The 21,502-nt window shown below is 35.6% G+C and overlaps 1 protein-coding gene across 2 annotated transcripts in view; it reads right to left on the reverse strand.

Moving 5' to 3' along the window:
* Nucleotides 1–21,502, reverse strand: part of atp8a1 (ATPase phospholipid transporting 8A1) — a 223,204-nt gene that overhangs the window by 71,158 nt on the left and 130,544 nt on the right. For both annotated transcript variants that reach the window (XM_059345862.1, XM_059345863.1), the window contains 2 exons: nucleotides 17,523–17,661; nucleotides 7,759–7,823 (listed from right to left, as the gene is read on the reverse strand). In XM_059345862.1, the coding sequence (XP_059201845.1) occupies nucleotides 7,759–7,823; nucleotides 17,523–17,661 (204 nt within the window). The remainder of the gene's footprint in view (nucleotides 1–7,758; nucleotides 7,824–17,522; nucleotides 17,662–21,502) is intronic.

Genomic DNA, 21,502 nt, shown 5'->3' on the forward strand with positions numbered 1-21,502 from the left:
AATCCTCATTGATGAGGTGGATACGACATTTATGTTTTCAGTAAAAATCTAAAATAGCATGGCTTCAAAAGTAAAATAATATACACTACTGGTCAAAAGTTTTAGAACACACCAACTTTTCCAGAATTTAATTGAAAATGATGCAGTTTAATGTCTCAGTGTACTCTGAAATTAATGCACATTTGCAACATTTAAAATTCTTTATTGAGCATGATAGTGTTTTGAAAGTAAAAAAAAGATTCAAAATCACATTTTATGTTGGACTAAAGGACTAAAAAAAGACACAAAATGACCAAAAAAAGACACCAAAAGACACAAAATGACTAAAAAAAGACACAAAATGACCAAAAAAAGACACAAAATGACTAAAAAAAGACACAAAATGACCAAAAAAAGACACAAAATGACTTACAAAGACATGAAAAGAATTCAAAAATGGACAAAATAGCCCAAGACTCCATAGAGTTAAGTTGTTAACCCATTTCTTGTTCCCTGAAAAAGGCCTACTTGTATAATTCTGAAATGTACATTATATTTTACAATTGGGGTGTTCTAAAACTTTTGACCGGTAGTGTATAATAGAGGTACTTCCTGCCATGAAATAACCATTTATGTTGGTGTAGTAATGTTGTCCAGGTGCAAACTGTGAAATGACGCTTTAGTTTTTTTGTTTTTGTAATAGATAAACTTACATGAGAGGATACACAAAGCAATGATGCAATGCAAGCTATCAAAGCTAATGTGCCATGCAGATGCTCCAACAGCTGTAATCATTAGAAAACAGTCACCATTAGCATTAGCATTAGCATTAGCGCCTGGTGCTGAGGTCAGATATGTCAAAAGAAGTGAGATTGTACCAGCGGGACCAAGGCAACTTTGTTTCGCTTGGCATAACAAAACTCTGAAACCTCAGCTTAAAGGAAATATTTGGAGAAAGAGGCTTTACGTTTCACAAAGCAGGAGAAGGAGAGGAGAGACACGCAGAGAAAGAGATGATGGATTAACAGAGGAGAGAAACCCAGCAAGAGGATACAAGCAGAAAGCAGCTGCCACGACTTAACCATCCCTGGTGGGGTCTAACACAGCACGAGATGCCGAGTGGGCAGGCGTGTGTGTGTGTGTGTGTGTGTGTTCTTGTACTTCCTACATAGTGAGGACCAGAACACGTTTCTAACCAACAGAGTGAGGACATTTTTACAAAGTGAGGACATTTCGGCCGGTCCTCACTTCTTTAAAGGCTTTTTTGAGATTTCAGACTTTGTTTTAAGGGTTAAAGGTTACATGATAATGATAATTAACTGAAACTGTATTGTGTGGTTACAAAACTAACTAAAATTATAGTGAAAATGTCCTTCGTTTTTGTTTTCGTCAACTTTTTTCATACATAATGAAGATGGATAAGACAAAGGAAATAAAGACAAAATTTACTGTGACCTCTTTTAATCTCCCACCCAACAAATACCCCATTACAAAACACTACAACTAACACTAAAACTAATAAATACTAAATTAAAACTAGCAAACTCACTCTAAGAACTCATTAAAACTAACTGAATTTGAAAACAAAAATTGACAACAAAATTAAAACTAAAACTAATGAAAAATCCAAAACTATTATAACCTTGGCAGGGAATTCACTGTTCCAGTGAGGGTCCTCACAAAGATAGAAGTACAAGAATGTGTGTGTGTGTGTGTGTGTGTGTGTGTGTGTGTGTGTGTGTGTGTGAAGCCCTGCTTGTGATATCTATATTCAGGACAAAACGTTAAATCCTTTCCATCTCAGTTACAGAGTGAGTTTAGATGACACCTCAGTGTGTGTGTGTGTGTGTGTGTGTGTGTGTGTGTGTGTGTGTGTGTGTGTGTGTGTAGGTGTTTATGTATGAGAAAGAATTCACTTTGCTTGAGTCCTGATCTATTCATCACACAGTGTGATAAGCAAAGTTTACCGTTTCCTCAAGTAGGACGGCTATTTCCCCCTAATTTCCACTGAGGAATGTTAGCGCTAATGCTACGTGTCTCCTCCTAAAGCCTCTTTGTTATGGCTATAATGAGCAGTTTAGCCTATGTGACTAGCTAGTGTTTGGCTTAGGAGCGGGTATGTGCTGTCCATTCAGAAAGCACTAGAGCTTCCCATCAGGACTGAGCTCTATTGTTGATATAGACTCTTGAGTGATGTAGCCAACAGGACGTGACACTCATCATGTGGAATCTGGACATTTGTATGGATGTAATGTCATCATCTGTCTTAGACTTGAAGCCACCCACAAAGGAGACCTTTGACCTCAGTTAGAAGTATGAGGACTCGTGCTTTACAGTTACTTTACTGACCGAAGTCTCTCTGGGGGACACCGTAATGCCTCTCTGTGCTGTAAATCATGTTTTGGAACCTGTTTTCACTGGATTATAATGTTTTTTTGCTTTAATTTATAATTACAAAGTAAATGATGATAATACAATGTAACGATTATAGAAGAAAGACACCATCTGCGTTTAGATCGATCACTGTGAAGTTCTGTCTGCCACCAGGTACGATCTCTAGGGAAAATAATGACTCGATTAAGGGCACAAGAACCAATATGGCTGCCTGGTAGCTATCATATACACTACCGGTCAAAAGTTTTAGAACACCCCAATTTTTCCAGTTTTTTATTGAAATTCAAGCAGTTCAAGTCAAATGAACAGCTTGAAAGGGTCCAAAGGTAAGTGGTGAACTGCCAGAGGTAAATAAAAAAAGGTAAGCTTAACCAAAACTGGAAAATAATGTACATTTCAGAATTATACAAGTAGGCCTTTTTCAGGGAACAAGAAATGGGTTAACAACTTAACTCTATGGAGTCTTGGGCTATTTTGTCCATTTTTGAATTCTTTTCATGTCTTTGTAAGTCATTTTGTGTCTTTTTTAAGTCATTTTGTGTCTTTTGGAGTCCTTTTTTGGTCATTTTGTGTCTTTTTTTTGTCATTTTGTGTCTTTTTTTGTCATTTTGTGTCTTTTTTTAGTCCTTTAGTTCAACATAAAATGTGATTTTGAATCTTTTTTTTACTTTCAAAACACTATCATGCTCAATAAAGAATTTTAAATGTTGCAAATGTGCATTAATTTCAGAGTACACTGAGACATTAAACTGCATCATTTTCAATTAAATTCTGGAAAAGTTGGTGTGTTCTAAAACTTTTGACCAGTAGTGTATATGTTACATATGTATTTTATTGAAGACTCAGATTCAGATTCAGAGCCCCTACTGGAGGAGATCAGCACGTCCTTATACCTAAAAGCAACAGTTGCAGCCTTAAACATGCTAATTTTGTGAAATGGTTGCAGTTTCAACAAAACTACCTCCCCTAAGGTTAGAGCAAGAAAGCACATGTTCATAAATAAAAACTAAAAAAGCACATGTAACTGCCAGAAGTATGTAGTTGTGATGATAACATAAAGTTAAGTTACTAGCGGTGCTAAGCTGCCTTCTTTAATATTGTTACTGCTGATCTATGATGGTTTCTAGTTTGAATTGGGAGTTATTGCTGTGTTTTGCCTTGTTAGACAGTAGCCAGGCTGTGTTTCTATCACTACCGCCTTAATACAATAAAACCACTTGGAACGGCTATAGGAGGGTTGGTGGGAGTAGAAAAAGTTGCTGTTTTTTACAAAAAAAAAAAGAGAGAATAATCAGCCCCATCTATCTGTGACTGCACTTGATAAAGATTAATATACTAATACTCAATAAGCGCTGTTAGCTCTCCGGATGATTAAACACCCTGACTGGAAGACAAAGCTGTTCAAAATGACCTAATCCTACCTCTGGGACTCAGTTTCACTCTGGGAATGCAGTTCTAGTAAGATTTAGCATATGGGATGCAAGGTTATTATAGTTAACGAAATAACGAAAACTAGAATTGAAAAAAGATTGTCGTTAACTGAAATAAAAATAAAAACTAGAGTTTTTAAAAAAATGATACTAACTGGAACTGTATTTTGTGGTTACATAACTAACTAAAACTAACTAAAATTATAGTGAAAATGTCCTTAGTTTTCGTTTTTGTCAACTTTTTCATTCATAATTCAGTGTTTCTATTAGAACATGCAACACATGGTGAATATGTTCACTGAGACTGGGATGTTTACACTAGAACCAAAATACAAAACAGTTAATAACCTTATTGGGGCTGAGATGATAAACCAAAGGAAATAAAGGAAACATTTATTATGACCTCTTTGAATCTGGCACCAACATATAGCCCATTACAAAAAACTAAAACTAATAAAAACTAAACTAAAACTAAGCATTTTCAAAAACTAAAAACTAAACTAAAACTAGAAAACTCACTCTAAAAACGAACTAAAACTAACTGAATTTGAAAACAAAAACGTACAACGAAATTAAAACTAAAACTAATGAAAAATCCAGAACTATTATAACCTTGCTGGGACGTCTAAAACTCTGTCTTCCCTTTGATAAGCGTTTCTAAACTCAGCAAAGAGAAGAAATGCTCCAGTTACTCTGCTCTGCAGCAGGAGAGCTCTCAGAGCTACCAGTCCTCTGTTCTCTGGTTCTGTTCCCTGGTCCTCCTTAGTCCTGGTGCAGGGTTCTCCCATCGCGTTCTAACAAACTTTCTTATGTAAGCATCTGTTCAACCACAGCAGAATCAGAGCTGACATTTCAAAGAGCCGGTCCGCGTGCTTTATGAATGCACCGACCCCAAATTTCTACCTCGGCTTCATTTATCACGCTTAACGAGCGACTGACAGAGTGAAGGCCGTCCGTCATCACCCCCCCCAACGCCCCCCCGCTGCTCCCCTCCACCCTTTTTGTCCGACAAACTAAACCCAGAGGAGTTTCTCCTCCTCCGTCCTCCTGCTCAGCTTCCTCCTGCTGGAGTGCAGGGAGCTGATCTTTTCACTCTCAGAAACAACAGACAGGCTCTCCTGCCGGGGGGTCAACACTCCTCTCTGCTGGGGGTCTTACAGATGTTAAAGGCAGATTTGGGGTAAATGGCGGCTGTGAGTGCTGAGGCTCCCCGTGGCCTCGTCCTTTCAGCTCTCAGACAGCTTCTCTGCTCAGGGAGAGGTGATGAGCTCAGGGAACAGATACTTTAAGCTGAGACAGTTGAAGGGACAGAACAGCATTGAGAGGACAAAAAAACATCCTGTAGCTGCAGGAGAACAACTGGTTCAAACAAACAACTGGCAAAACATTAAAGTGTTAGCAGGTTTTTCTGTGTTTTTATCGTATTTGACACTGTTATTCTGTTTATAATAGATTTTACTATCCGTAGTAGTGGTCCACCGATACAGGTTTTTTAATGCCGATACCGATTATTTTGAGATCAGTCTTAACCGATACCCGATATGTGCTGCCGTTTTTTTTTTTTTTTTTTTAACATATATTTATTGGGTTTTGTGTTAATATAACAACATCCAACAACCAAAACTTCACAAATATATGGCAGCAAGGAAATAATAATCAAAATATCAATAATAGCTGCCGGTTTTTTTGGGCCGATTCTTGAAGCCGATATTGCCTTTTCTCCCTCCAGTTACATGATAAAAATGACACAATAATAACTAATGTTACACAAGTCTCAATTTAAACAAAAAAGAAACATTATTAACAAAACAAACAAAACATATGAACAGTTGGATATCAACAATGTGTATGTTGTTCTAGGCCTCAGATGATCCACATATTTATTATTATATATATGTTATTATTATATATTTGAGTGTTTCTCTTTTTTCTGGTATCAGCAGCAGCTCACCAGAGAATGGAGATGTTGCACCGAGCCTCGCCTGCTGTTAACTCAGTGAAACGGGATAATTGATCGCCGAACGAATGCACGTATCAGCCGACACCGATACAAGTAAAAAACGGAAGTATCAGCCGATATAAATCGACTGGCCAATATATCGTCTATCTCTCATCCGTAGCTCTGTTTGTTAAAGATATCTGCTAATTCTAACTAGAAGTTTTGAAGGAATGAGTCCTAAAACCAGAACCACAACCTAAATGTAGTATTTACTCCATTAAATCTACAGAAATGAAGAATATTCTGCTGAACAAAACCTGTTTAAAAATTGTTTATTTGCCTCACTTATTTAATTACCCCAAATCCATTGAAAAAACTCCCATTGACTCTTTGTAGTGGGAACAATGCTCCAGTAACTTACAAGTAAAGGAGTGAGAATATGGAATAACTGCAGAGATGAAATGAAATCATGCACAACAATTGTTAAGTTAAAAAGGCTTATTATGAAAAATGATACGCTAAAAAAGTACAGCTCGCAAGCTGGATGAGGACGTTCTTGTAACTGCCTTCAGTGTTTTGATTTGTTTGTTGTTTTTTTGTTTGTTTGTTTTCTTTGCAGGAGTAATAGAAATTCTCAGATCTAAGTTGTTTGATATACTATGGTTGACGAATAAGAAAATAAGTAAATAAATAATAATAATAATAATAATACATATTTATTTGACATTAAGTGGCTATATATAGAGATATAATTTCTTATTTTTGAAGTGTTGAGTACCAGGGGAGAGGCCTAGATAAGTATTTTATATTTCAGCCTACTCCCTTTTTTTTCGAACCAAAATGATAAAAGGAAATGCATATTGAATATTAAGTTAACTGGTTCTTATTTCTATCTTATTATTAAACGGGGCAGATGCATGTATATGTATAGGGCTTTATATACTGTATGTGTGTAAATGTTGATATGTTTATGTACATCTGTTTAATGGTGTCTATGTGAGTATGTGTATGAATATGTATATGCATCTAGCCTACGCTGTTTTAGTTTATGTTGTTTATTTTTTTCAGTTCGAAAAGAAGAAAATAATAAATGAAAAAAAAAAAAAGGTCTACAACAGGGGTCTCAAACTTAAATGACCTGGGGGCCGTTGGAGGCAGTATCAAAATCACCAAAAAAAAGACACAAGATTACTAAAAACAAAAGACACAAAATGACAGAAAAAAAGACAGAAAATGACAGAAAAAAAACCCCGAAATTACTTGAAAAAGACACAAAATGAGCAAAAAAAAAAGACACAAAATGACCAAAAAGAGACACAGAATTAACAAAAAAGACACAAAATTATTTTTTTAAGACACAAAATGACCAAAAAATACACAAAATTACTAAAAAAAAGACACAAAATGACCAAAAAAGACACATAATTATAAAAAAAAAAGACACACAATGACTGAAAAACACTAAATTACTTAAAAAAGACACAAAATGACTATAAAATACACAGAATTACCAAAAAGACCCAAAAAACATTTTTAAAAAGACACAAAATTACCAAAAAAAGTAGTTAAAGGGACCTTCCACACACAACACGGTAAAGTGCCATTCATATAAAACTCACATTAAACTTTCATATCAAGGTGAGGGCCACAAAATATCGTCACGAGGGCCGCAATTGGCCCGCGGGCCGCAAGTTTGAGACCCCTGGTCTACAACAACACGTCTTCCCTGCAGCGCTCAGAGTGGATCAGTTTCTACAAGAAGCAGCTGCTGTCAGAGTTACACTGCTTAGTTATTTAAAATGTTCACTACTATGACAACACCAAATGTTTTGGACTCAGTATTGAAAACTGATTGATGAATGACTAAAGACAAAGAGTTTTGTGTATTTTACAAGAAGCAGCAGTCAGAGTCCAAGACTCCATGAAACAAAGCTGAGCTTTAAGTGCTTTGGTGAGGTTTTCTGTTCTGTATGCACGGAAGTTTAATTGTGGATCAGCAAAATGTTAAATACTCACATCAAGCGTGTCCTCATTGATCACTAGCATGCCCATGTTCTTGGTCAGTAGTTTGCAGGAATGTCCTACAATAAAACAGAAAAACAACAGGATGGAATCATGTTTTATAGAGCAAACTAGAAAAGTAAGCACGGAAATACTTGAAATGAATCAAATTACTTCATTAAATTGTAGTTTATTTTAGATTCAATAACCTCCTTTGGCTTGGAAACAGACACACATAGATTAAATAGATGAAACAGAATAAAAACAGAAGAGAACTAAATGAAACAAGTAAGGGACACAATAGTATAAGGGACACCAATTAAAATGTTTCAGCTCAGAGCCAGTGTTTCGGGACATGACTAATGAGTTTGGTTTACAAGAGTTTGTCAGTTTCCTGTTTTAATAGGCAGTTACACTGTGAGTTAGCCAACACGGCCCTCTGGGGACCGCTGCCCTCAACTCCTGGCTGGGAGAGATGCTCCGGGTCAGCAGCAAGGTGGGAGAGGGAGCCTCCCATCGGGGAAAACAGAAATGTTTGGTGAACCGAGACTGAAGCCTCCAGTGTAAACCTCAGGCTGTGTGAGAGGCTGCCATCTGTGGCACAACCACAGGAATATTTGTGGGCTTCAACACTTTGCTTCTGTCTGGAGAGACTTCTAGTTTCTTTAAGGGTTACCACAAAGACCATGTTTTGTGAATACATGGGTGGTATTTTGTGTGAGTGAAACTGAGATAAGATTATGCATAAAACACAGTCAAACACAATAATGCAGACAGAGAACACAGGGAGGGGGCTGCATGAGGAAATGACCCCCAATTTAACATGCATGTTGTCCGCGAGCCCCGCTCACTGAACAGTATCTCACACGCACAGTTCAGATCACCCATAAAAAGACACAAAATGACCAGAAAATGATTAAAAAAAGACACAAAATGACCAAAAAAAGGAAACAAAATGACAAAAAAAGAAATAAAATGACCAAAAAAGACAAAAAAAAGACAAAAAAGATACAAAATGACCAAAAAAAAGATACAAAATGACAAAAAGACACAAAATTACCAAAAAAACACACAAAATGACAAAAAAAAGACACAAAATGACCAAAAAAGACACAAAATGACAAAAAAATGGAAAAAAAAAATGACAAAAAAAGAAATAAAATTACCAAAAAAGACCAAAAAAGACAAAAAAGATACAAAATGACAAAAAAAAAGACACAAAATGAAAAAAAATACACAAAATGACAAAAAAAGACACAAAATGACCAAAAAAGACACAAAATGACCAAAAAAAGAAATAAAATGACCAAAAAAGACAAAAAAAGACAAAAAAGATACAAAATGACCAAAAAAAAGACACAAAATGAAAAAAAAGACACAAAATGACAAAAAAAAGACACAAAATGACAAAAAAAGACACAAAATGACCAAAAAAGACAAAAAATTACCAAAAATAGACACAAAATGACCAAAAAAGACACAAAATGACCCAAAAAAGGAAACAAAATGACAAAAAAAGAAATAAAATGACCAAAAAAAAGACAAAAAAGATACAAAATGACAAAAAAAAGACACAAAATGAAAAAAAATACACAAAATGACAAAAAAAGACACAAAATGACCAAAAAAGACACAAAATGACCAAAAAAAGAAATAAAATGACCAAAAAAGACAAAAAAAGACAAAAAAGATACAAAATGACCAAAAAAAAAGACACAAAATGAAAAAAAAGACACAAAATGACAAAAAAAAGACACAAAATGACAAAAAAAGACACAAAATGACCAAAAAAGACAAAAAATTACCAAAAATAGACACAAAATGACCAAAAAAGACACAAAATGACCCAAAAAAGGAAACAAAATGACAAAAAAAGAAATAAAATGACCAAAAAAAAGACAAAAAAGATACAAAATGACAAAAAAAAGACACAAAATGAAAAAAAAGACACAAAATGACAAAAAAAGACTAAAACACATTAACACATGAACACTTTAACACAGTGGAGACAGACAGAGAGCACAGGGAGGGGGCTGCATGAGGAAATGAAGGTTTCACCTCCACAGTGAAAACCAACCAGGCTTGGCTCTCCGTCTGGCACATTGTTTTCTTAACTGCAAAGGTGCAAACGTCTAAAAATGTGCCAATGTGAGAAAATGTTTCTCCATCTCAACACTGTCTCTGCTCCCTTCCCCCTGTCGGCTCCTGCCTCAGCCCTTCCTCTTCATGTGTTTACCTTCAGATCATTTGACTGAAGCCACACTGAACTTTTTTTTTATTTCACCAGAGAAAGTTGGATTCCTGGCCTTTCTCCATCTCAGGCGGAACTAAACACGCTCCCAGAGGACTGGAGGAATGTTTAACAGGGACGCTCCAGTCTCAGTAATCTCTAATGTTGCGACGGAAGCAATTAAAGTAAAGATACAAAGTTTATCCATGGAGGGAAGATAAGGTGTGTGACTTCCTGCTATAAGGGATGATGCACTCTAAATTTAACACAACACGGTTTATTCTTTCCAATCTCTGATACCTTCATTAAAGCTGGAATTGGCAGTTTTCTGTAAAAGGCAAAAAAAAATTAGATTTTGAAAATACAGCACTCTTCCTTTCACTCTTCTCTTGAAAATGTAATAAAACCTGATAATGTAATCACTTCCCGATAATGTAATAAAGTGCATTTCCCAATATTGTAATACACTTTTTTTTACCAATAATGTAATAAAGTATAACATTAATGGAGGTTATTACATTATCAGGTTCGCCTTCATTTCCCAAGTCCTGATAATGTAATAATTCCCGTATATTGTAATAATTTACCAGCAGACCATCCATTACTTGGGTTCCAGTGGTGATACTGTGTATCAACTCTAGCTCAGAGCTCTAGCGCCACCAACAGGTCAAAGTTGAATGTTTATTCACTTTTGACCCGTTCATCCGTTTTTCACAAACGAGGTATCCATGACAACCGAATGATTCAACAGCTTCTTCAAATCTAAAGGTGCTTGGTGTTTAACTTTATTACATTATTGGTAAAAAGTGGATTACATTATTGGGAAATGCACTTTATTACATTATCAGGAAGTTATTACATTATCAGGTTTTATTACATTTTCAATGGACTCAAGTGCAGATTTTTATTACAATATCGGGGTTATTACATTATCGGGAAGTTATTACATTATCAGGTTCTACACTTCCTAAAACACTAACACAGGCATTTGCACGCACTATACACAGTAACCTGTATGAGTCATTTATTGCAATTATCCTGATTGTGACCGTGATGTTGATGCCTGTTTTCTATGCAGTGATATGGCCTGTAGAGCCATTTAACATTATCTACTGTAATTCAGGGTTATAGCTCGCTACATACACATGAACTTGAATAAGACTCAGCTGTGAGCCTCTATCTAAAGTTATCAGGAGGCTAAACTATTAGCAACATTTTCTGTCCATCTCTGAAACACTTCACCGATACTGACATGTTGTATTCAGACTCTGTATCTGTCATATATTTGGGTTGCTTGCGCTGGAATAACAATTTTTTCTGCAGGATTTTCCACAATTGAGTCAGGCTAAATGAACATGCACGCACATTGTTGTTTGTAGAACAGCCAATAGGAGCCTTCTCTCTCTGAAATCACCTGTGATTGGCTAAAGTCTCTTGTTATAGGCTAGTTTTATTTTGAGTAGGTGCAGACGTCTAGTTTTCTCTCAGACCAGCTGAATTATAATCTGGTGAAAGGTGATTATGATATTGTCTTCCAATGACACACACTAAAAAAAAAGCCTAACACAGCTTTAAAGTTAATCGTGGACACTTTCCCTTGGATTGAGTTCTGGTTCTGACCTCCTCAGCATTACGTAACTTTAACTCAACAAACAGCTCTCAGCACGGGGAGGGTCCCAGAGCAAACAGGCTCAACACTCAGCATCAGAGTGGTTACTGTGTGTCCACTAACATACTTCAGGATTATATTAGAGAGAAAAAAAAAAAAAAAAAAGGCTTTACGGCTTCAGATGAAACTGATCTGCCATGTTTCAATACAGACATTTATGAAAACAACAACATGAATCTCTGACCAACAGACACATTGATGTTTAAACAGAGAGACTCATCCGTCACTTGATTTAAATTAATGCTACTGACTTAGTAAATGCAGAAAAATAAAAAATAAAGTGTCCAGATCCTAAGATCTATTATCTAAGGCAGTAGTTCTCAACCTTTTTGAGTCGCGACCCCCAATTTAACATGCATGTTAACCTGCATGACCACTGCTCACTGAACACAATCTCACACACACAGTTCAGATCATCCAAAAAACTAACAAAATGACCAGAAAATGACTAAAAAGACACAAAATGACCAAAAAAGACACAAAATGACCAAAAAAAAAGACACAAAATGACAAAAAAAGACACAAAATGACCAAAAAATTCACAAAATGACAAAAAAAGACATAAAATGACCAAAAAAGACACAAAATGACCAAAAAAAGAAACAAAATGACCAAAAAAAGACACAAAATGACCAAAAAAAGACATAAAATGACCAAAAAAGGAAACAAAATGACCAAAAAAAGACACAAAATGACCAAAAAAAGACACATAATGACCAAAAAAGACATAAAATGACCAAAAAAATCCCAGAATTGACCAAAAAAAGACATGAAATGACCAAAAAGACTAAAACACATTAACACATGAACACTTTAACACAGTGGAGACAGACTTCCAAAATGATTTGGCGACCCCCAGAAATCATCTCGCGACCCCAATTGGGGTCCTGACCCCAAGGTTGAGAATAGCTGATCTAAGGAATGTATAAAAATAAGATGTGTCTTCTTATTAATGTGACTTTACAGAGACATTTGGAGCTTTGTGTAGTACATTGCATCTTGAGATTTTCCTTCTTTCTTACCTCCTAAACATGCTAAAATAAAAAAAAAACAAACAACAGCTTCACCTAAAAGCTAAAACAGCGCTGCATGCTCAACATCCTGTGCCAAAAAGTGGCATTTGGGTGGTTCAGGCCACCTTGAAATGTAGAAAAAATCTAAATGTGATGAGATTAATCCACCAGTCAAATGTGGCAAAAGGTGTGCCATTAACCCTGGCAATGGGGATCGTCTTTCACCGAGGAAAACAGTAAAAAACAAAGTCAATATTGAGCCCAGCTTTTACACAGCAACTTAGTCAACCGGCGGCCCAGTAAAAATACTCCAGCGAGCATGAGCTGCTGCAGAGCTGCTCACATCTGGGTACAAAGGGCTGATTCAGCCAGACCACAGTGGTAGACGGAGCTGCTGCATATCTATTTATCTGGACTGCGTCTTTAAATGTCAGCTGGATTCAAGGCAAGGTTATAATAGTGTTGGATTTTTCATTAGTTTTAGTTTTGATTTCACTTAATGTCTTTTTTTTGTCATTTTGTTGTGAATTTGTGTCTTTTTTGGTCATTTTGTTTCCTTTTTTTGTTCATTTTGTTTCCTTTTTTGGTCATTTTGTGTCTTTTTTTGGTCATTTTGTTTCCTTTTTTGGTCATTTTGTTTCCTTTTTTGGTCATTTTGTGTCTTTTTTTTGGTCATTTTGTGTCTTTTTTGGGTCATTTTGTGTCTTTTTTGTTCATTTTGTTTCCTTTTTTGGTCATTTTGTGTCTTTTTTTGGTCATTTTGTGTCTTTTTTGGTCATTTTGTGTCTTTTTTGGTCATTTTGTTTCCTTTTTTGGTCATTTTGTGTCTTTTTTGGGTCATTTTGTGTCTTTTTTGTTCATTTTGTTTCCTTTTTTGGTCATTTTGTGTCTTTTTTGGGTCATTTTGTGTCTTTTTTGTTCATTTTGTTTCCTTTTTTGGTCATTTTGTGTCTTTTTTGGGTCATTTTGCGTCTTTTTTGTTCATTTTGTTTCCTTTTTTGGTCATTTTGTGTCTTTTTTGGGTCATTTTGTGTCTTTTTTGTTCATTTTGTTTCCTTTTTTGTTCATTTTGTTTCCTTTTTTGGTCATTTTGTGTCTTTTTTTGGTCATTTTGTTTCCTTTTTTGGTCATTTTGTGTCTTTTTTTGGTCATTTTGTTTCCTTTTTTGGTCTTTTTTTGTCATTTTATTTATTTTTTGGTCATTTTGTTTCATTAGCTTTAGTTTTAATTTCACTTAATGTCTTTTTTTTGTCATTTTGTTGTGAATTTGTGTCTTTTTTGGTCATTTTGTTTCCTTTTTTTAGTCATTTGTGTCTTTTTTTGGTCATTTTGGTAATTTTTGTTTTCAAATTCAGTTAGTTTTAGTTAGTTTTAAGAGTGAGTTTTCTAGTTTTAGTTTAGTTTTTATTTTTTGAAAATGCTTCGTTTTAGTTTAGTTTTTATTAGTTTTAGTGTTAGTTTTAGTTTTTTTGTAATGGGCTATATGTTGGGTGCCAGATTCAAAGAGGTCATAATAAATGTTTCCTTTATTTCCTTTGGTTTATCATCTCAGCCCCAATAAGGTTATTAACTGTTTTGTATTTTGGTTCTAGTGTAGACATCCCAGTCTCAGACACAAATTGACCACAAAATGATCAAAAAAGACACAAAATTACATATCAAAATGACCAAAAAAGACACAAAATAACCAGAAAAGACACAAAATGACCAAAAAAGACACAAAATGACCAAAGAAAGACACAAAATGACCCAAAAGAAGAAACAAAATTACCAAAAAAAGACACAAATGCCCCAATAAGGTTATTAACTGTTTTGAATTTTGGTTCTAGTGTAAACATCCCAGTCTCAGTAAACATATTCACCATGTGTTGCATGTTCAAATAGAAACACTGAATTATGAATGAAAAAAGTTGACAAAAACGAAAACTAGGGACATTTCCACTATAATTTTAGTTAGTTTTAGTTAGTTTTGTAACCACAAAATACAGTTTCAGTTAGTTATCGTTTTTTTAAAAACTCTAGTTTTTATTTTTATTTCAGTTAACGAAAATGTTTTTTCAATTCTAGTTTTTGTTATTTCGTTAGTTTTCGTTAACTATAATAACCTTGATTCAAGGTGGATCCGTTGGTAGTATTTAGTCCATGGGTCTCAAACCCGCGGCCCGCGGGCCAATTGGGACCCTCGAGACGATATTTTGTGGCCCTCACCTTGATATGTAAGTTTAACGTGAGTTTTATTTAAATGGCACTTTACCGTGTTGTGTGTGGAAGGTCCCTTTATTGCGCAAGCTGGAGCTTTGTTTCACTTGTTTCTATGACGGCGTTAACAAAAAAGGGTTTTTTTGGTAATTTTGTGTCTTTTTTTTATAGTAATTTTGTGTCTTTTTAAGTAATTTTGTGTATTCATTAGGTCATTTTGTCTTTTATTGGTCATTTTGTATCTTTTGTAAGTAATTTAGTTTTTTCTGTCATTTTGTGTCTTTTTCTTAGTAATTTAGTGTCTTTTTTTTTGGTCATTTTGTGTCTTTTTTAAGTAATTTAGTTTTTTTCTGTCATTTTGTGTCTTTTTCTTAGTAATTTAGTGTCTTTTTTTGGTCATTTTGTGACTTTTTCTTAGTCATTTTGTGTCTTTTTTTGGTCATTTTGATACTGCCTCCAGCGGCCCCCAGGTAATTTGAGTTTGAGACCCCTGATTTAGTCACATCTAAGAGCTGTAATAGCAGCAGCAGGGAAGGAAAGTGAAGTGGAACTGGTGCAGCAGAGTTAGTTATTCACCTTTCTGATAACATCTGCAGGTCTAGAAACCTCTGGGGGAGCAGAGACGTGAGAGCTGCCTCCTTGTGTACATATGCATGTTTTTTATTTCATGTCAGTGCAGCATGCTCATACATCATCTGGCATTTTGCAACAGATGCTTTGGCTAGATATGTGTGACAGTGAAGCATTTAGCTTGTCAGTAGTTTGTCTTGCTGGGTGAAGAATGAGCCGAGGTCTGACTGGAGTACCTGTAGGAGGCTGGCTGCCATTTATCACCACACACAGCAGCTCTAACAGGGACTGAATGTACAAGCAGGGTGCATAAATAATAACAAGTATGTGGATGCACACGGGCTTTAACCCTTTATCAGGCAAAGAACTATATTTGGTAACTTCAGGTAATATTTAGAGGAAAAAAAGTTGCAAATTTACTAGATTAAAGTGGCAAATCTGTGCGAAAAAAGCTGCAGATTTACGAGAAAAAAGTGGGAAAAGAAGAACTAGAGAATGTTGGAGGATATTAAAAAAAACATACGAAAATAATATTTTGAGAAAAAAGTTTACGAGATTAAAGTGGCAAATCTACGAGAAAAGTCTGCTTTTTTCCCCACCTTTTTCTCGTAAATCCGCAATTTTTTTCACACAGATTTGAGACTTTTAATCTCTTAAATCTGCGACTTTTTTTCTTGTAGATTTGCCACTTTAATGTAGTAAATTTGCAACTTTTTTCTCGAAATATTACCTGAAGTTACCAAATATAGTTCTTTGCCCGATAAAGGGTTAAAGGCAAAATGTTGGCAAGATTTATTATTTATTATTATTATTGCAAATTTATTGCAAATTTACTAGATTAAAGTGGCAAATCTACAAGAAAAACAGTCGCACATTTAAGAGATTTAAAGTGGCGAATCTGTGCGAAAAAAGTCGCAGATTTACGAGAAAAAAGTGGGAAAAAAGCAACTTTTTTCTCCCAGATTCACCACTTTAACCCTTAATAGGGCACTCATTTTCAACCCTAGAGAATATTGAAGGATATTACATACTGCTAGAATGTGTAAAAAAAACCCATACGAAAATAGTATTTTGAGAAAAAAGTTTACGAGATTAAAGTGGCAAATCTACGAGAAAAAAATGCAGATTTAAGAGATTAAAGTGGTGAATCTGACTTTTTTCTCGTAAATCCGTTACTTTTTTCGCACGGATTGGAGACTTTTAATCTCTTAAATCTGCAACTTTTTTTGTTGTAGATTTGCCACTTTAATCTAGCTAATTTGCAACTTTTTTCTCGAAATATTACCTGAAGTTACCAAATATAGTTCTTTGCCTGATAAAGGGTTAAAGGCAAAATGTGTAAGATATGGCCAGATTTTGTTAGCCTGGCTAACACCAGACTAATCACAAATGAGATTAGTCTGGGAACCAGCCGTTCATTTCTCCGTAGAGGAGGTGTGGTTTACGATCCTCCGGAGCCGTTTATTGGACGCTTAGAATGTCTATCAAAGCGTCTGTAGGTAGCTCTTAGCCAATCAGATCAGTTATACCAGATGACGTAGTAGAGCAACAGAGATGGATGTTTGTTGTGTGTGTGTCTGTGAGAGAGTGTTGCTGCTGCTTTGCTTCTCCAGTTCTCGCTTTCTGCAAGATTATTTATTTTCACGCTTTATTCCCCCTCATGTCATTCAGCCACACATCCACTGATTTTATGGGCAATAAACAAGCTGCTGGGGGCCTCTGGGGGCTCCGCTGTCCCCCGGCTCGGAGCCAGATCACCGGTAGCGGGGCTATTAGCGCCGATAGCGGCGCTAATAGTCCCGCTACCGGTGATCTGGCTACGAGCCGGGGGACAGCGGAGCCGCTGAGAGACCTTTCGCCTTTCAACTTTCACTCTAAACTATTTAAAACACCATCTAAAGCTTAAGAGAGTTTTTTTTAAAACTGTTAAAAAATAAACAGGCGATTCATTTATTCATTCATTCAAAGCCAGCTGGGTTTAAGTAAGTGTGAATGAAGGAGACAGGAGGGGTCTAATGATTTTATGAATGAGTTGTATGATGGGAAATGTTTCTTGAGACTAAAAGTCTCGATATCTTAATGACTTAATGAAACGTACCAATGTTAATGGCTGTTTCCTGTTTGTCCCCCGTCAGGATCCAGATCTTGATGTCCGCCTTCATCAGAGTCTCGATGGTCTCTGGCACCTTGTCCTGGAGCTTGTCCTCTATCGCTGTGGCCCCAAGCAGCTGCAGGTTCTGCACCAGAAATCAGGGGGAAAGAGAAAATTAAGGCTTTAAAAAAAAAAAAAAAAGTCTGTAAGTGGCGGTTACAACAGAGGAAGGCCTTTAAAATGTCATGTGTCAGAGAAACATGTGAGCTGGGATTGTGTCATTCACTCAGTCGAGTTTTTCTCTCCATCAGCTGCTTGTTTATCACCCAGAGAAACCACCACAGGCTTAAAGGGTTCTGGATCAGTTACTGGGACTGGGACTGTGTGTGTGTGTGTGTGTGTGTGTGTGTGTGTGTGTGTGTGTCCCACTCCAAAACACCCACAAAATACTGTTGGTGTTTTTCCCAGGAACCTTGGTGGTTCTTTGGGGCTCGTATGGGCCCATGACGGGACCCAGGGGTGGAGGGGAGACAGGACCCACACTGCAAAAAAAGCCAACTTGTATTTTTTGGCCTAAAACAGTGATTTAAGTTGGTAAAACTTGTAAATATAAATTATTGACATTTAGGGCAATAATGTAAGTTAGCACAACAAAGGAAGCCAGTTGTCTGCTCAAAAACAAGTTGGTGAGTTGTTGTTACTTATATCTTTAAGTTGGGGTTCACAACAAGGGACAATAGTTCTGATAACTCTTATTTCTTTGTTGGGAAATTCGGTCATTAGCGAAAGCTAGCGGCTAACTGACGCTAGCGGCTAACTGACGCTAGCGGCTAACTGTTGTGTTGTTGTGTTGTTTTGATGTTATGATAAAATGTTATGTTGTGATGTTGTATGTGATGTTGTATTTTTTCTTAATCGTAAGTGTTTTTATATGTATTTTGTATATTGTACATATTTTTTATTTTTTATATTTTGTTTATTTTTTGTTTTTTTTGTTTGTTTGTTTTTCGTAATTCTCTGCTTTTTTACATCATGGCCAGGGGACTACTAGCCTTCTGGCTAACTCTGGCTTTGCACTGTCCCCTTTTAAATAAACTAATAATAATAATAATAATAATAACTGATGCTAGCGGCTAACTGACGTTAGCGGCTAACTGATGCTAGCGGCTAACTGATGCTAGCGGCGCTGCTTGTTACAGCTACAAGAGTAGCCATTAGCGTATCAATGCTAACTCAAAATTGTGGTCGCAACATTAGCTGACATTTCATCGCGGCGTTACAATCGTGCCAATTCAGCACATTGCAGAAGTTAGCAGAAGTAAGGATTAAAAGTTATTACAATGTAAAATTATAAGTTCAAAAATCTGAATTCAGAGTTGAGCAAACTCAAAAACAAAACTTAAAATATTTGGTTTAATTGTCCAACTTTCAAATTTTATTGAAGTTTGTTGCCTTGAAATTTTGAATTCACCCAACTTTTCTTTTTTTGCAGTGCAGGGTGGAGGGGAGGAAAAGCAGAGGAAGCTCTTTAAGTTGAGCTCTGCTGCTCTACATCTGCAGCTCCGTCCTCTCTAATCTTTTCTGAAACGCTGCCTGGGGTCGAACACGACTACAGCTGATGAGTCCACTTTGCTTGTTTGATGTAAACTGTTCTGTTATTCCTGTGGTTGATGTTAAAGGCACTCTTTGTGAATTATGATACAAGAACTACTTGGATCAGGATTTCAACCCTCAAGCTAAGGTGGGACCTAAAACCCAGTGAATGTTTGTAGATCCCGCCTGCTGTTTAACCCTAATTTCAGTAACTGTGCACCTCTGAATTCACCGTTCTCTGGCTGTGTTTCTATGCTGCTCCTGATTGTTTCAACTCTCTGAACCACACAACCTGCTGCCATGTTCCCTTTAAAAAACTAACAAACACCAATATTAATAATAATAATAATAATAATAATAATAATAATAATAATAATAATAATAATAATAAATTTTATTTGTAAAGCACTTTTCATACAGAAATCTCAAAGTGCTACAGAAACCAGAAACAAGAAAGAGAAAAACTCATTAAAATCAGCAGTAGATAAAAAAGACACGGGTAATAAAGTACATTATGCAGAGACAAAAAAAAAACAAAAAAAACAAAAAAACATTATATTAAACCATTTATCATGGCCGGACACTGTAAGAGCAGAAAAATCATTGGAAATGTTTCCAATTTTGAATGGTCCTTGAACAAATCAGACTGAATAGTGATATTTCATTAAAAAAAAAAAACTTAATTCTACATGTCTCATTTAAAATGTGGCCAAAATAAACAATTTGCACTGATCGGATCTTGTAAAAAAAATGAAATCAATTAAATTCTGTACTTTTAAGTGTAACTGTAAAGCCACAAATGACTCAGCTGAGACAAACAATCATATGACCAAAAAAATCAGTGAAACATTGAACCGCAGGCTGTTTACACAGACCAGAGGGGAGAGGACAAGAGAGGTTGGAAGTAGAGGTTGTAGAAAAGGAAACTGGTTACATTTGTGGCCACTTGGAAAAAATGTATAAATTCTATTTGACTCCATAAATTATTGAAGAAGTTATGTTTAAAATGGTCTCATACTGACAAAAAATGTTGGAATTCTCCCTACTTATAGCCATAACTGTGCTATTTCCATAGAGGTGCATGACTTTTATGTATTGAGGGGAAAAACGAGGCCACAGTGAGTAAAATGCTGCAGGAGCCAAAAAACGCCCTGAAACTCTCGAGGTGGAGGGTTAGGAGATATTTACTGGAGTAATATGAGGGCTAGAAACCATGTTGAAGGATGATTTAGGGGTTTGATTACACCAATGAATTAATAATTATTGAGAATAACAATCTATTGAAAGTTTAGGTGTCAAAGAAGGGGGGCTTTTTAATTCACAATGTAAAAACAAAGGAATTAATTTAGAGTTTGTTTGTTTTTATCACTAACTAGTTCATATCAAGGCCCAATAATATGCAGTTTATCACATATAATATAACAACAAGCTCACGATGGAGCTGAAGCAACAATCCCAAACATGAAACAGTTTAAAACCAGGTACAAAGACACTATTTTCCAGAGGAACATGATGAGGAGATGTTGGGGAGCACCAAGTGTTATGACGATACTGTTGTTTATTTATTTTGATCTTTTTACACTGGTTGTCATTTTGTGTTGTTGTTCTTTTCCTTTCATATGTATGTGTGTGTGTGTTTGGGTATGTATCCAAATGTGGGCGCGTGTATGTATACACACTACCGGTCAAAAGTTTTAGAACACCCCAATTTTTCCAGTTTTTTATTGAAATTCAAGCAGTTCAAGTCAAATGAACAGCTTGAAAGGGTACAAAGGTAAGTGGTGAACTGCCAGAGGTAAATAAAAAAAGGTAAGCTTAACCAAAACTGAAAAATAATGTACATTTCAGAATTATACAAGTAGGCCTTTTTCAGGGAACAAGAAATGGGTTAACAACTTAACTCTATGGAGTCTTGGGCTATTTTGTCCATTTTTGAATTCTTTTCATGTCTTTGTAAGTCATTTTGTGTCTTTTTTGGTCATTTTGTGTCTTTTTTTGGTCATTTTGTGTCTTTTTTTAGGTCATTTTGTGTCTTTTTAGTCATTTTGTGTCTTTTTTTGGTCATTTTGTGTCTTTTTTGGTCATTTTGTGTCTTTTTTAGTCCTTTAGTCCAACATAAAATGTGATTTTGAATCTTTTTTTTACTTTCAAAACACTATCATGCTCAATAAAGAATTTTAAATGTTGCAAATGTGCATTAATTTCAGAGTACACTGAGACATTAAACTGCATCATTTTCAATTAAATTCTGGAAAAGTTGGTGTGTTGTATTACTTTTGACCAGTAGTGTATGTATGTATAATTTCGCTGTATAGGTAAATTATATTTATGTTTTTATAATACAAGACATGTTTAGACAAGGATGTTAACTGTCATATTTAAGGAGAGGAGGT

The sequence above is a fragment of the Centropristis striata genome, chromosome 12 (genome assembly GCF_030273125.1).
Source record: "Centropristis striata isolate RG_2023a ecotype Rhode Island chromosome 12, C.striata_1.0, whole genome shotgun sequence".
Lineage (NCBI taxonomy): Eukaryota > Metazoa > Chordata > Actinopteri > Perciformes > Serranidae > Centropristis > Centropristis striata.